The sequence below is a fragment of the Grammomys surdaster genome, unplaced genomic scaffold, assembly GCF_004785775.1.
Source record: "Grammomys surdaster isolate TR1022 unplaced genomic scaffold, NIH_TR_1.0 209, whole genome shotgun sequence".
Lineage (NCBI taxonomy): Eukaryota > Metazoa > Chordata > Mammalia > Rodentia > Muridae > Grammomys > Grammomys surdaster.
In genome coordinates this window covers 847,186-862,485 of record NW_021604654.1, presented here as the reverse complement: position 1 = coordinate 862,485, position 15,300 = coordinate 847,186, and the positions used below count along the sequence as shown (strand labels likewise).

The 15,300-nt window shown below is 50.0% G+C and overlaps 1 protein-coding gene across 1 annotated transcript; it reads left to right on the top strand.

Moving 5' to 3' along the window:
* Positions 1-7,565: 7,565 nt before the first annotated feature.
* On the top strand, positions 7,566-10,176 carry Oaz1 (ornithine decarboxylase antizyme 1). The gene is given in 6 exon segments (XM_028771634.1): positions 7,566-7,784; positions 9,132-9,189; positions 9,191-9,277; positions 9,357-9,529; positions 9,606-9,691; positions 9,762-10,176. Coding segments are annotated over 6 exon segments (684 nt in total). The 5' UTR covers positions 7,566-7,638; the 3' UTR covers positions 9,896-10,176.
* The last annotated feature ends 5,124 nt before the right edge of the window (positions 10,177-15,300 follow it).

The window sequence follows — 15,300 nt, the reverse complement described above, 5'->3', positions numbered from 1 at the left end:
AAACCCCCTCTAGGGATAGACTTAATAATAGTTAACTCTAAATTTTCTTTTCTTTTTTTTTCTTTTCTTTTTTTTTTTTTTTGGTTTTTTGAGACAGGGTTTCTGTGTGTAGCCCTGGCTGTCCTGGAACTCACTCTGTAGACCAGGCTGGCCTCGAACTCAGAAATCTGTCCGTCTCTGCCTCCCAAGTGCTGGGATCAAAGGTATGCGACACCACCGCCCAGCCTAAATTTTCTTAGTGTTGCTGAAACCTAGAACAACTAGGTTTTCAAAAAAATGAACTAGGCCAACCAATATACTATAAAGATGTGTTGGCATTAAATTATAAACCTAAAGGCCGGGCGGTGGTGGCACACGCCTTTAATCCCAGCACTTGGGAGGCAGAGGCAGGCGGATTTCTGAGTTCGAGGCCAGCCTGGTCTATAGAGTGAGTTCCAGGACAGCCAGGGCTACACAGAGAAACCCTGTCTCGAAAAAAAAAACAAAAACAAAAACCTACAATAGTTTTAAGATAGAGACATGGTTATGCTTATTTATCTACAAAGAATTAAAAAGTGTAGTTACGAACAAAACTTGGAAAAATTAAATCAGACCAAGAAAAACCTATTATCATCTGAGACATGGATGTCTTCACAAAACAAATAGCCCAAGTGATTCACAGACTGTCTCAGTAACTCATTTCTCCAAAATATACATGTAGGAGGAGCTAAGGTGGGAGGAGTAAGGAGAGGAAGAGGAGGAGTTGGGAGAGGAAGAGGAAAAAAGAAGATGAGGAGCTAGGAGACAGGAGAGAAGAACGAGAGAGAGAGAGAGAGAGAGAGAGAGAGAGAGAGACAGAGAGAGAGAGAGAGAGAGGGGGGAGGGAGGGAGGGGAGGGAGGGCGGGGGAGGGAGGGAGGAGGGAGGGGATGGGGCGGATGTTCATGTGTCTGTAGCAGTCAAAGGTAGTTGGTATATCTAGGTTGGGTATTGGGTTACACTTCTGATTGTATGGGTATCTTGTTCCTGATCATTACCAAATATATAAGCCTTTGATTAATCTTTAAGCATTAGAGTCTCATCTTTCTACTGGGCCCATGTGGGTGGTGGGATGGTCTAGGCAATGCCTAACCTTACAGAGACAGCATGGGAGATGTCTCCCACGCTGACGTCTTGTCTCCTGGGTGGCAGGGCTGGTGTTTCTGGCGCACGTGGCCTCAGGTCAAGAAACATGGCGGCTGGGCTAGGCAGAGCCACTGCAGCTTAGATAGTGGGCTGAGCCAGAGGCCATTTTAAATAATTACCACAACAAAAATCAACTTCAAAAGGGCTGTAGAGTGAAAAATTATAGATACTGGGTATATAGAGTCCTTTTTAGATATAAAATATTCTTTAGGCTTTCTTTACAAAGACATGGAGGCATGAAGCAAGTTAAGAATGTGGACAGACTAATTACGGGAACTGGCTAGAATGCAATTTAGCCAGGTGGAACCAAGCTGAGAACCATAGTGACAGGGCAAGGCCAAAGTGACAGGGCAAGGCCGAAGTGACAGGCCAGGACCACATTCTTGAGAAAGATAAGTGTACAGAGAGTTTTCACCTGATCCTGACTCCCGTAGGTTGAGTTCCTTTGGAATGTTCCACTATTTTTATGTTATACCACCCTAGCAACCCCCTCACCCCCTCCTCATTCCTTGGTTTGTGGTTTTTCCCCTTAAAAACCCCTTTCAAACTGGCTGTCGGGGTCAATTCAGCTCCTGCGTGGGCATACGAATTGACTGGCAGCTAGTTGTCACGCCCTAATAAACAACCTCGCAATTGCTCCGGTACATGGTGTCTCGAGCAGATTACTGGGTGGTCGCGACTTTCTGAGACTTGAGAGAGGGTCTCCCCTCTGTGGAGGTCTTCAGGGCTAGCCCTAACAACTGATCACACAGAGAACAGATAAACAAACACAAAGACTGGACAATAAATGCTACAGCTGTCTTTTTTCAGATTAACCATTTTTTTTTCCTTGAGGCCCAAAACCAAAAATTCTTTGCCACAATTCAACAAAGAACAAATATAAGGCTGGAGAGATGGCTCAGTGGTTAAGAGCACTGACTGCTCTTCCAGAGGTCCTGAGTTCAATTCCCAGCAACCACATGGTGGCTCACAACCATCTGTAATGGGATCTGATGCCCTCTTCTGGTGTGTCTGAAGAGAGCAATGGTGTACTCATATACATAAAATAAGTCAATCTTTAAAAAAATACTAAACAAAAATAAAATAAATATATAAAAAAGACTATTTTCCCAATTCCTTATGTTGGGGTGGGTGCTTTTGGTTACTTGAGATGTTATACTCGCTATCATCAAAGATGGTAAGTTGTTTTGCTTAATTATTATGTATTATTCAAAATAAATTTTTTGTTTAATAAAATAATATTAATAAAATTTAAGGTTTTTGCTTTATTATATATTAATAAAAATTTAAAGTCATTTCATGGGGTTGGGAATTTAGCTCAGTGGTAGAGTGCTTGCCCAGCAAGCACAAGGCCCTGGGTTTGGTCCTCAGCTCTGAAAAAAAAGACAAAATACAGTCATTTCATTTAAATTGTTGTATATTAATAAAAACTGAAGGGTTTATTATATATTAATAGGAATTAAAATTTTTTAATTATTATATATTAATAAAAACTTAAGATTGTTTTGTCAGACTATTATTTGACTATATTTACATAACCTACTTATTTAAAATTTGATGATCCTTATAATTATCTTTATTATATGTAAATTATTAGAGAAAATTTTTTTTTTTTGGTTTTTTGAGACAGGGTTTCTCTGTGTAGCCCTGGCTGTCCTGCCACTCACTCTTTAGACCAGGCTGGCTTCGAACTCAGAAATTCGTCTGCCTCTGCCTCCCAAGTGCTGGGATTAAAGGCATGCGCCATCACTGTCCAGCGAGAAAAATATTCTTTTTTTTTGTTTTGTTTTTTGTTTTTGTTTTTTTCAAGACAGGGTTACTCTGTGTAGCCCTGCCTGTCCTGGAACTCACTCTGTAGACCAGGCTGGCCTCAAACTCAGAAATCTGCCTGCCTCTGCCTCCCAACTGCTGGGATTAAAGGCGTGAGCCACCACTGCCCGGCTGAGAAAAATATTCTTAAACAGAAAGGGATATGGGGCTGGAGAGATGGCTCAGTGGTTAAGAGCAGTGACTGTTCTTCCAGAAGTCTTGAGTTCAATTCCCAGAAACCACATGGTGTCTCATAACCATCTAATGGGATCTGATGTCCTCTTCTGGTGTATCTAAAGACAGCCATAGTGTACTCAAATATATATAATAAATAAATCTTTAAAAAAACAGAAAGGGAAATATAAAATAAAAACTTGTAGTTTCTTTAAGAAGTCAGTTCTGGGGCCGGGCGGTGGTGGCACACGCCTTTAGTCCCAGCACTTGGTAGGCAGAAGCAGGTGGATTTCTGAGTTCGAGAGTTCGAGGCTAGCCTGGTCTACAGAGTGAGTTCCAGGATAGCCAGGACTACACAGGAGTACACAGAGAAACCCTGTCTCGAAAAACCAAAAAAAAAAAAAAGAAATCAGTTCTGTCGGATAGTATTTTGCTGGGGCAGACATGTAAAAGAGTGTTTTCCTAAAACCGAGAGTTAAAAAGATGTTCTGCTAAAGCAAACACATAAAAGACACAGGATATTTAAAAAAAAAAAAAGACCCTTTTGATGATGCGAGAAGGTATGCCTTACTGTTCCTTAATGGTTATTGTTTGCCGTGACTTCGTAACAAGAAACACCAAAAACTTCCAGTGGTGTTCTAGCAGCTTCTTGCCACTTCTGCAGACTCAGGCCGACTGGCAGAGTGATGTCTGCTGAGACAGGCTCACGTGGTGAGACAATACCCATGGGAAGATATATGTTTGGAGAGACAGTGAGAGAGTGCTTGCTTAGCTAACTTTGCAGTGCTTCATTGGTCTTGGGTCTTCACTGATCAAAGGCATGGCAGAGAACTTCTCCTGGGGTCCTGCTGGTCCTGGTGGCTCCTGCTGACTCGTGCTGATTCAGCTGAGGCCTGGCTGTTTCTGCTGGGTGGTGCCACTGCTGAAGATTCCTATTGGCTATCCTGACACTACTGAACTGGACTGCTGGTATAAAAGAACTATTTCTTTTTGCGGGGAGACGGTTTCAAGACAGGGTTTCTCTGTGTAGCCGGGGCCGTCCTGGAACTCACTCTGTAGACCAGGCTGGCCTCAAACTCAGAAATCCACCTGCCTCTGCCTCCTAAGTGCTGGGATTAAAGGCGTGCGCCACCACCACCCAGCCAAAAGAACTATTCGTAAACAGGTTCACTGCCCTCTTCCTAATAACCTTTCTTTTCTACTACCTCTAGTGGGTAGTAGACTAGGAGAGAGACTAAAACATGTTAAGAACCCTTACTAAATGTCAGTCTTTTAAAATCTAAGACAACAGTGGAGCCTCCCCCTAGAATCCCCAGTAAGGTGCAGGGGGAGACCGCAGGGATGAAACTCTTTGTTAGAGTCCTCAAGACCCTGGCCTCCATGCTCAGCAGCACATAAGCTGGGGTGGGGGGGCTCTTGAGTGCTAGGACACAGACTCCCTGCTCCAGGAGAGAGGGCCTGCAAATGGGGGCACTGTGATTAGGGAAAACAAATCCTGGGGGAGAAAGCAACCCCATTTCCAGTAAATGCTTCCTCTTTTCTCAATTTTCTGTTGCCAATTTTAGCAGAGGCTGCTGCCCCCAATGCCAAGATAGAACCCTTTTTTTTTTTTTTTTTTTCGAGACAGGGTTTCTCTGTGTAGCCCTGACTGTCCTGAAACTCACTCTGTAGACCAGGCTGGCCTCAAACTCAGAAATCCACCTGACTCTTCCTCCCAAGTGCTGGGATTAAAGGTGTGTGCCACCACTGCCCGGCTACCAAGATAGAACCTTAAACTACCTGCTGGAATTCTCCCTAGGGCTTCTCATTTTGTTTTATCTTTGTTGTTTGTGTGCACAGGCAAGGAGGTTAGAGGGCAACAGTCAGGAATCAGGTCTCTCCTCCCACTCTCCGGGTCCCTGCAATCAAGGTCAGCTTCCACTTAGCCTGAAAGCACCTTTGCACCTCAGCCATCTCACAGCCCCAGCATGGAAAAGGTCTAACGTTGTTCCCCACTGGCCGGGAGACAGGGTCTATTCTGACACACCTAGATTAGCTTCTAGCCTGTTCAGGCCAATCACCAGCCTGCCTGGAGCCTGGGGAGGCCACAAGAGGCCACTGGCTCCCTGGAACTGGAGCTCCAGGAGGTTGTGAGTCCTCCACAGCAGAGGCTTAGTCTCCACTTAAAATCTGTCCCGACTCAACAGTGAACACTTCTCACAATCAAATTGTATTCCAAAGACGAACCTGTTTCTGATTTTAACCAGGAAGTGAAACTGCTGCTCGAATAGGCAAGATTTGACCAAGTTTAGTCTCAAAAGACACAGTATTAACCTGGGTGGTGGTGCACTCCTTTAATTCCAGCCCTTGCGAGGCAGAGTCAGGTAGATTTCTGTGAGTTCGAGGCCAACCTGGTCTACAGAGTGAGTTCCAGGACCTCCAGGGCTACAAAGAGAAACCCTGTCTCAAAAACAAAACAGCACAAAACAGGTCCCACAGAAGTTGGAAGGGGCTTCTGAGCCCCAGATCCAGAGTTACTGGTGGTTATGACTCCTCATTTGGATGGGAAGAGAAAACAGGTCCTTTGGGAAAGCAGTCAGATTTGTTTTATTTGTTTTTTTTTTTTTTTTTTTTTTGAGATAGGTAGCCCTGACTGTCCTGAAACTCACCCTGTAGAACAGACTGGCCTGGAACTTGATTACTTGAACTCCCAGCAATCCTCCTGCCATAGCTTGGTTGAGTGGTTTTCACCACAACCATAGGCTTTTACTGAATTCTGGTCTTTGCATCACACTGTAGTTTGCTCACAGAAAAGAAAATAAGAGCAGGGCGTAGTGCCATGGGCCTTTAATCCCAAAACTCAGGAGGCAGAGGCAGAGGCAGGTGGATCTCTAGTTTATAGAGTAAGTTTCAGGACAGTCAAGGCTACACAGAGAAACCCTGTCTCAAAATACCAAAAAAGAGAAAGAGAATAAGAATTTTTTTTTTTTTGAGACAGGGTTTCTCTGTGTAGCCCTGGCTGTCCTGGAACTCACTCTGTAGACCAGGCTGGCCTCGAACTCAGAAATCCGCCTGCCTCTGCCTCCCAAGTGCTGGGATTAAAGGCGTGTGCCACTACTGCCTGGCTAAAAATCTTAGCCACGAGTGGTAGTATAAACCTTTTTTTTTTTTAATTCTTTAAGAAGAAATTCTATAAATAAGAAAAAGATACTGAGGAAAACCTTCACATTGGGTTTATGAAAAAAAAATTGTTGGCTGGAGAGATGGCTCAGTGGTTAAGAGCACTGACAGCTCTTCCAGAGGTCCTGAGTTCAATTCCCAGCACCCACATGGTGGCTCACAGCCATCTGTAATGTGATCTGGTGCTCTCTTCTGGTGTGTCTGAAGATAGTTACAGTGTACTCATACACATAAATAAAAAATTGTTGCCGGGCGGTGGTGGGGCACGCCTTTAATCCCAGCACTTGGGAGGCAGAGGCAGGTGGATTTCTGAGTTCGAGGCCAGCCTGGTCTACAGAGTGAGTTCCAGGACAGCCAGGACTACACAGAGAAACCCTCTCTCGAAAAACTTAAAAAAAAAAAAGAAAAAAGAAAAAAAATCGTTTAAATTCGTTTGATGTAAAATATTTCTCTACATTGGAATATTTTAACTTTTGACTTTCTTTTAAATCCTAAGTTTTCTTTTTTTTTTTTTGGTTTGGTTTTTCGAGACAGGGTGTAAGTTGTTTTCAAAATAAAGAGTCCCAATCTAGAACGTAATTACCCATTATTACAAGGTCATTAGAATAATTTTGCCGCGTGGGGGATGGGCACCAAACAAACCGCCCAGCTCAGTCTCCGACACCCTTGACAGTTATGTCCTGACAATCAGCCTTCCTGGGGCGGGGCGTCCCGTGGGTGGGACCATAATGGTGTAAGATGGAGAAGATGACAGAGGACAAAACTGAAGGGCCACCGGTACAAGCCGAGGCGCAGAGTCCTAGCCTTGGGGACTGGGCTAGACCGGGCTTTAAGTCCTGTATGACTACTTCGCAGAGGCCCCGCCCCCTACACGACATAACCTCGAGGGCGGGCTCGTCAGAACTCCAACCAATCCTCAAAGGGGCCAAAGCCGTCCGTTTTCCCACATTGACCAATCAGAGTCTTGGGGGGGGAGTAGCGTCTGCATTCTCCTGTCTTCCCACCCACGGATGACGCAAACACTCGGGGACGGGATTCTCCTATCGCCAACTAATCATCAACGGAGATGATTAGTCTGTTGGTTTACTTTCGCCAATCAGAAACCGGAACAGGTGGGACGTATTTGGTTTTTCTGAGCTGCCACTGTGGCCCCACCCCGTTCCTCCGTTGCCTCACGCTACTGCGTTTACGCCTGCGTGTGGGGGCGTGGCCTGCGTTGACGACGCATATAAAAGTGGGCGTCGGCGCCGGCGCCATTTTGCGAACGGCGAGCAGCGGCGGCGGCGCGGAAGTGCAGCGGAGGTTTTTGCTGGTTTCGGACCCCAGCGGCCGGATGGTGAAATCCTCCCTGCAGCGGATCCTCAACAGCCACTGCTTCGCCAGAGAGAAGGAAGGGGACAAACGCAGCGCCACGCTTCACGCCAGCCGCACCATGCCGCTTCTTAGTCAGCACAGCCGCGGCGGCTGCAGCAGCGAGAGGTGAGAGCCCTGCCCCCGCCGCCGCGAAGCTTCCAGAAACAGCGTCCGCGTAGGCCCGGAGGGAAGCGCGGTGTGCGCAGGCCTGGAGCGGGGTCGGCCCCGGGGCGCCAGATAAGTCTCGGCAGCGCGAGATCCGCCCCTTTGTGGCGGCCACGATCGCGCCGGGGGCGGGGCGGGGCGGGGCCTGTGGCGCGGGTCGCGGACTCAGATTTGGGATTCGAGTGGAATTAGGGAGTCTTGGGTTGAAGAGTAGGGGTTGGGTTGGTTGGAGAATGGGAAACATTCCGCGAAAATGTAGGATCCGATTTGAGGTTTGAGTCGAATTTGGGGGTTGCGAGTTGAGCCTAAGATTTGGGGAGGAATCTGGAAAAAGAGACTGGGGACTCGAATTTGGGGTCTGTGTCTCGGATCTGTGATCCCCTTCTAATGTCAGGTGGCGAAGTGTCTGAGGTTACATGGAGGGGAACAGTAATAAATCGTATGTTCTGTAGAGGAGGGGCTCTTGGATTTTGGAGTTCTTTGCAGAATACTCTGATTTTGGGTGCTGTTGGTGCGAAAGACCCTATTATATACTTGGGTTCGTGTTGAGGGCTCATTTCACGGTGGGAGAGTATGGGGTCAGATTTGGGGTGTTGAGAAAGAAGCTTGTGTCCGTTGAGGAAGTCACAGGTTGAGAGGCTGGGATTAGATTTAGGGTTCAGGTTGGATTTGATGACTGAATGTTTAAGGTTCCAATACTTTGTAGGGACTTGGGCCAGAATTGGGAGGATCTTGAAAGTGGTCAGGTCTGGGGGGCTCCCGGTGCTGTCTCGGGGCATGCAGCTGGTGTGGTTGGAAGTGGTAAGGTGTAATACGGGGTAACCTTAATGAGTCTCTGAGCCCACTTGGCAGTTCCAGTCTGCAGCAGATGGGGTGGAGGGTCTCCCCTGAAGTCACTGAGTGGGGACCAGTTTGGGAAAGGTGTAGGTGTAGGTGGTGGGAGCTGGGATATAGGCAGGAGGGTCCTATAGAGGGTAGCAGGAAAGGGAGGAAACTTGGGGTTGTCTGACAGCAGAGCATTCATAGAGGTGAGGGGCCACTGGTAACTGCTGACTGGAGGGTGGGGAGGAGCAAGTGACCTGGCATTGACAGGAGGGGTTGGCAGCATGGACAGTGGGATGTCCCCGCCCCCTGCCGTGACCACAGTGCTGAGAGGACATGGCTTGAAGCCCTGTTGGTGCCTTGCCTTGCTATGAAAGGAGCAGAGCCACAGAGGTGAGGGGCAGTGTCCTGTCTCCAATGGCTCTTGAGTGGGAAGCCCAGGTATTTCCTACTGCTCTGCCACCAGCCGACCATTGTCTCCTGCAGTTCTAGGGTTGCCCTTCATTGCTGTAGTAACCTGGGTCCGGGGCCTCGGTGGTGCTCCTGATGTCCCTCACCCACCCCTGAAGATCCCAGGTGGGCGAGGGAACAGTCAGCGGGATCACAGTCTTTCAGCTAGCGTCCTGTACTCCGTGAGTACCTTTGGAGAGTCCCGGGGGTGCCTGTCACTGGCACAGTGAGCTGGCCATCCTGACAGCCCTGCTCTCCCAGGACGAGCGGCTGAATGTAACAGAGGAGCCAACGTCTAACGACAAGACCAGGGTCCTGAGCATCCAGTCCACGCTCACGGAGGCCAAGCAGGTCACCTGGAGGGCGGTGTGGAATGGTGGTGGCCTCTACATCGAGCTCCCAGCTGGGCCCCTGCCGGAGGGCAGCAAGGACAGGTGAGCTGCTAACCCCTGGGCCGTGGGCTCCGGGCCTGCACACAGGTGCCTGACCATGGCTCCATGCTTTGTTCAGTTTTGCAGCTCTCCTAGAGTTCGCAGAGGAGCAACTCCGGGCTGACCACGTTTTCATCTGCTTCCCCAAGAACCGTGAGGACAGAGGTAGGTATTGCTGTAGGGTCTCAGGGAGGGATGCTGTGATACCCCGAGCTCTGACCCTATGTCCCCACAGCCGCCCTACTCCGAACCTTCAGCTTTCTTGGCTTTGAGATTGTGAGACCCGGGCATCCCCTCGTCCCCAAGAGACCCGACGCTTGCTTCATGGTCTACACGCTGGAGAGAGAGGACCCGGGTGAGGAGGACTAGGTGCCAGCCCTGCCCAGTGTCCCTGCGCCCTCTCCCGGGTTTGTCCACATGTCATGATTGTGCAGAATAAACGCTCACTCCATTAGCGGGGTGCTTCTTCGAGCTGAATGCTGTGTTTGTCACACTCAAGTGTTGGCTTTAATTCTAAATAAAGGTTTCTATTTTACTTTTTTATTGCTGTTTAAGATGGTCAGGTGACCTATGCTAGAGCAGCCTCCTTTGAAGTCTAGAAAAATAGTGTCACCTTCCCTGGCTCAAACCCAATAAAGTGATCTCGTTCATTGCTGTGTCTGTGTCCTGCTGCTGGGTCGAGGTTGGGCTCCTGTTAGCTGTGGCCCAGGGTCCTCTCCAGGGAGGGTTCTGGACTCCAGTCACTGCTGAGTCTCTGCTTAAGTGGGTGGTAGGGCTGGGATGTCGTAGACTTTTGAGAAGCTGAGGGCTCTGTGGCTGAGGTGGGGCAGCACCACACTGCCTTTGGGGTGGCTGGCGAGAGGCTGTACAGGAGCTGTGTGTGCTTGCTCAGTTACCTGAGCTGTAGACTCTGGTGCTCTGCCCTGCCCACTGGAGCGGTGTTGGGGTGGAGCTGGGCTGTAAACAGGGCAGAGGGGTCTAGATGAAGCATTAGTGTTTGCAGTGGATTAGAGCCAGCATGGGCGAACCAAAGAGCGAGCCAGTAAAGTGGAAGACCTCGGGGAGCATTGTAGGCCTGAGGGTGCTCAGAACAGTGAACAGGACAGGGCACAAGGCTGCTGCTGTGTAAGCCCCTTCCACCCCCGTTGCTCTGGTGTGTTTGGAAAACCAATATGCAGAATAAGCTCAGTCCAAGAAGAGGCCTAAGTGGAGATTGCAGTGTCATTTTAGGCTGCTGAGGCCCTACAACCTCAGGAACCAGTGAATAGAGCAGGAGAACTTGGTCACAAGGAGCTTGTGGAAGAGCTGGGTAGGGAGTGTTGGGAGAGGTTGGAAGGCTGAGCTTAGACCTTGGTGGTGGCCAGATAGTCCTGAGAATATCTTCCTCTCCTGTGCACATGGGGGTGCTGTGGGGTCGGACAGCCTGAGCTGCTGGCCAGGGACACAACCTCTTTGTTCTGTTTTTTTTTTTCAGGTAGCCCTGGCTAGCCTTGAGTTTCCTTTGTGGCCAAGGATGCCCTGAAGTTGATCTTCCTGAGTGCTGGGGTGATGGATGGGCTCTTGCGGCTACCCCAGCACTTTTGGTTTTAACTTAGTAATTATGCTTGCCTGGGGATCCTGATAGATTTTAGCCAGTGACAGTGTGGTGCCCTCACAGGGGGCTTAGGGGCCACATAGTCCCACTGTAGCACCAAAAGCAGTTTCTTGAGCCACCAGGGTCTTAAGAACTCGGCTGTGTGAGAGCTACCAATCTTAAGATTGTGGTGGTTGTATCCCAGATGGGTTAGGATTTTGCCAATCAAGGACCTGATAGTTGAAGCCTTGTGGAACAGGTTGGCTCTATGCTCCCTGTTCCCCAGTGGGCAGCGTTTCCTGACCACGGCCAACCTCAGAAATAGCAACAAGGCTATCCCTGATACCCCAGTCAGTACCCAGAGGGCTGGGACGAGGATTTGAGTTCCAAACTAGCCTGGTTTACACAGCCAGACTATCAAAAGCAAAAAGGCTTAGGAACTGGAGTGCCGTGTGTGCCTGACACCCCCTTTTCATTCAGAAACCTCAGGGACACACATCTCGGTACCACGCTCCCAAAAAGGTGTAGCAAACACATTGCCTGTGGCTCACTGGGTAGACTGCACACACTGGTAGACTGCAGAGATTCCTGGCAGGAGCCGAGAGGTGCCAAGTCAGCCTGACGGCTGGCCTCACCAACAAAGCCAAGACCCTGTGCCCACTTTTTTCTTCCATCTGTCACTTCTCTGCCTCTTGAGACAGTCTCCTTGTATAACTGTAGCTGGCATGGATCTGGCTCTGTAGACCAGGATGGCCAGAAAGACCCGCTTACCTCTGCCTCTCCAGTACTGGGGTTACAGGTGAACACCATGCCTGGCTACGGTCATTGTTTTCAATTGTATATGCAAGTACGTGTGTGCCACGTGTGTGGAGCCTGAGAAGCTGATGGGCATTTGATCAGCTGGAGCTGGAGTTAACGGACCATTGTAAGCCAACCGACTTGTGTTGGGCCAAAGTCCGATACTGCAAAACCTTCCGTGTTCTTAAGCACTGACCCATCTCTCCAGCTGGCCAGAGCTCTTCACCATATACTTAACCTTCGTGCTCTCTCCAGCCCGTGTCTGTGCTGCTCCCGATCAGCTCAGCTCAGCTCAGCTCTGCAGGTGCTAGGGAACTACTGACTACTGACCCCCAGCCCCGACCATGCCCCTAGCCTCCTCACGGTATTCTAAGTAGGTGCTCTACCTCTGACCACGCCCCAATCCCAGCATTCTAGTTGGGGCTGCCTCAGTCTCCCGAATAGCTGGGATAACTGGCTTGGACCACAAGTTGGGGATATGTTTTTCTTGTTTGGACCATAAAGTGCCCCAATACGTGGCATGTGTCTGTGGCCTGGAGCAGTGAGTGCTCAGGCTTCTTCCTGGGCCCAGGGAACTGCTGTTTGAGTAGCTCCCTGTGGGTGACGAGAGTTGCTCTTGCTGACCCGGGAATTTGGGGGCACATGTACGTAGTGCATGTCACAGGTAGGCTGCCTCTTGAGGAGCCTGAAGTTCTTTGCTCCAAGGACCCTCTGAGATGGAGGTGACACCTGGACTCTATGACAGAACCTTGCTGGTGATGTGTGATCGTGCGGGGCTGCTTGCCCTCTCCTGTGGAACAGGAGTGTCCGTCCCCTTTCAGGATTCTGGGAAGCAGTCATCACAGTCTGGGATTCGGATGGAACATCCAGCCCAGAGGGCACCATGAGGACACAGAGATAGAGGAACCACTGTATACACAGGGCCTAGTCCCAGAGAACTCAGCCCTCAAAGCTGGGCAGTGCCTGTAGCAGCAGCCTGGCCCCTCTCCCCAGGCCCCCTTGAAAGAAGAGGTGTAGGACTTAGGCAGACAGGCCAAGCCCAGAGTAGAGCTGGGACCTTCCCAGGGCTACCCCTCACCTCCAGCATCCGGGAGGATGGGGCATTGTGGAGACAGAAACCAGGAGGTGAGACCCCGAAGTGAGCGGCCTAGGCAGGGCAGGGGAGCTGCAGAGATGGGCATGGCGGCTTACCCTGTCACCCAGCACCCAGTGAGGAAGTAGAGGAATCCAGAGGTCAAGGTCAGCTTCAGCTACATAGTAAGTTAAAGACCAGCCTGGGCTACAGGAATTTCTGTTAAAAAAATAAAATGAAGCCGGGCGGTGGTGGCGCACGCCTTTAATCCCAGCACTTGGGAGGCAGAGGCAGGCGGATTTCTGAGTTTGAGGCCAGCCTGGTCTACAGAGTGAGTTCCAGGACAGCCAGGGCTACACAGAGAAACCCTGTCTTGAAAAACCAGAAAGAAAGAAATAATGACGCAAATAATAAACTGTAAGGAGGCAAGCTGGGGTCTTTAGCCAAGTGCTCCAGGGACTTCTATTTAGAGGAATACCACTAAGGCAGCTCAGCCAGGGCCTTTGCTTTCCTGGGTGTGGCAGGCCACCTAGGAAGTCCCCTTGCCTCCATTTAATATGGAATCTTTTTTGTTTGCTTGTTTTTGTTTTTCTGCACGCACGGTGAGCCCCAGCGTCATCCCCAAGTCTATAGCATCTCAGCTTCCAGTGCTGGACTGACGCGTGCGTCACCATGGCTGGCTCTGCCACCAGAAGCTTTCTCTCCCAGGGTCACCCTTGCAATCAGAGCCACACAGCTTCTCAACCTCAAAGGAGGGACCCAGGCACTCCAACACCCACCCCAGCCCTCCTATGGGAATAACAATATCTGAAAGTCTGCCTTTTGTATTAAATCAGCTTGTTTAATTGGATTTCAGTCAAACACAGCAGGTGAGGATAGAGGGTGTCGGACTGAGGAACCCCAATGTAATGTACTGACACTTTGTGTCTAGCCCTGCCGGGAATGCACCCATCCTGTCTTTTAATAACTCTAAAGGCACTTGGATTTCGTTGGTTGTTGTTTTGAGGGCCCTGGGGTTGTCATGGCAATGGGGGCTAAGGGGACACTCCAGGACCAAAGAGGTTGATCTTGTCAGGCTCAGGGATAGAGTCTGACAATGCCAGTCCACCTAGTCACTCGTGCCCTGTCAACCAGTTTGTATGTAATGGAAAGGCTGGGAGGTCAGGGCCGAAGGGTCTCTATGTTCCCAGCCCAGTTCAGACTAGCCAAGCTTGATCTGCGTCTTTCATCACATTAGATTGCCTTCTGTCTGGACACAATCATGAGGGCCTGCCTCGGCACACAGGGCAAAGACTACAAGCTCAGACTTGTTCTATAAAGGAAGACACAGAGGGTCCCAGTGGACCACAGACATTACAGCTGGACAGGTGGGAAGAGAGTTGCAGTCTGTCTTACCTCATGTCCGAGGGGGCAGTTGCAGCTTCCTGGTTTCTGGCCAAGTCCCACAAAGTGCCCTCTGTCCCCTCTTTCAACAGTGTCCTAACTGACCGGGCAGAGGTTACACTGGGGAGGGACTTAGTTGGGATAGGCTAGTGGGTCCTGACCTGGCCCTGTCCAATGTCTGAACGTTCCCAGTCAACTGCCCCTGCCTGCTCACCCCTGCAGCAGGTGACCTCCCCTGCAGAGCAGCAGAGTGGATGTGGCTGGCCTGAGAGGCACTCCTAGGACCCAGGGCAGCCAGCCCTCCTGCAAGCAGATGTCCAGCATGGCAAGGCAGGGTGGAGAGACCTCTAGGGGACATGAGGACATGGCTTCTCCTGGCAGGTGGCCCTCTGGGCCTGAAGTTCCTGGTAGGATGGAAAGTGGGGGACAGGGCTCCTGAGGTGACTGCAAACCTCTCAACAGGGTCTGGGGTAGCCCTGGGTACCCAAGTAGCAGTGGACAGGAGCTGGGCAGGTACATTTCCAGGGTCCCTACTGCAGTCCTGGGCCCTGTGTGTGACACCGAAGTGTGTGTGTGTGACACAGGTTATGTTACAATGATCTGAGGAGACACCCCCTGCAAGCACAGTGTGTCCTGTGTCCTGAAGGGTTCTCACTGTAGGCATCTGGGAGACTGACCGGCAGAGGGAGGACACAGGACTTTGAGACCACAGTCTGCACCTGCATAAGAAACCTTGGACCCTGAGTGTCCCCAGCCACTTCGAGTCCAAGCACAGCAGCCAGAGCAGAGGGTGGGGAAGACAGGTTGAAACCCTTAGAAAACACTTCAGGAACTGCAAAAGGTGTGATCTGCTCAAAAACAGTCCCACAGATGTCTACAAAAATGAGGAAGTTCTGCTTGTGAGCTGACTTGCAGCAGCCTCCATGCCTACCCCCTGGGAAAAATATG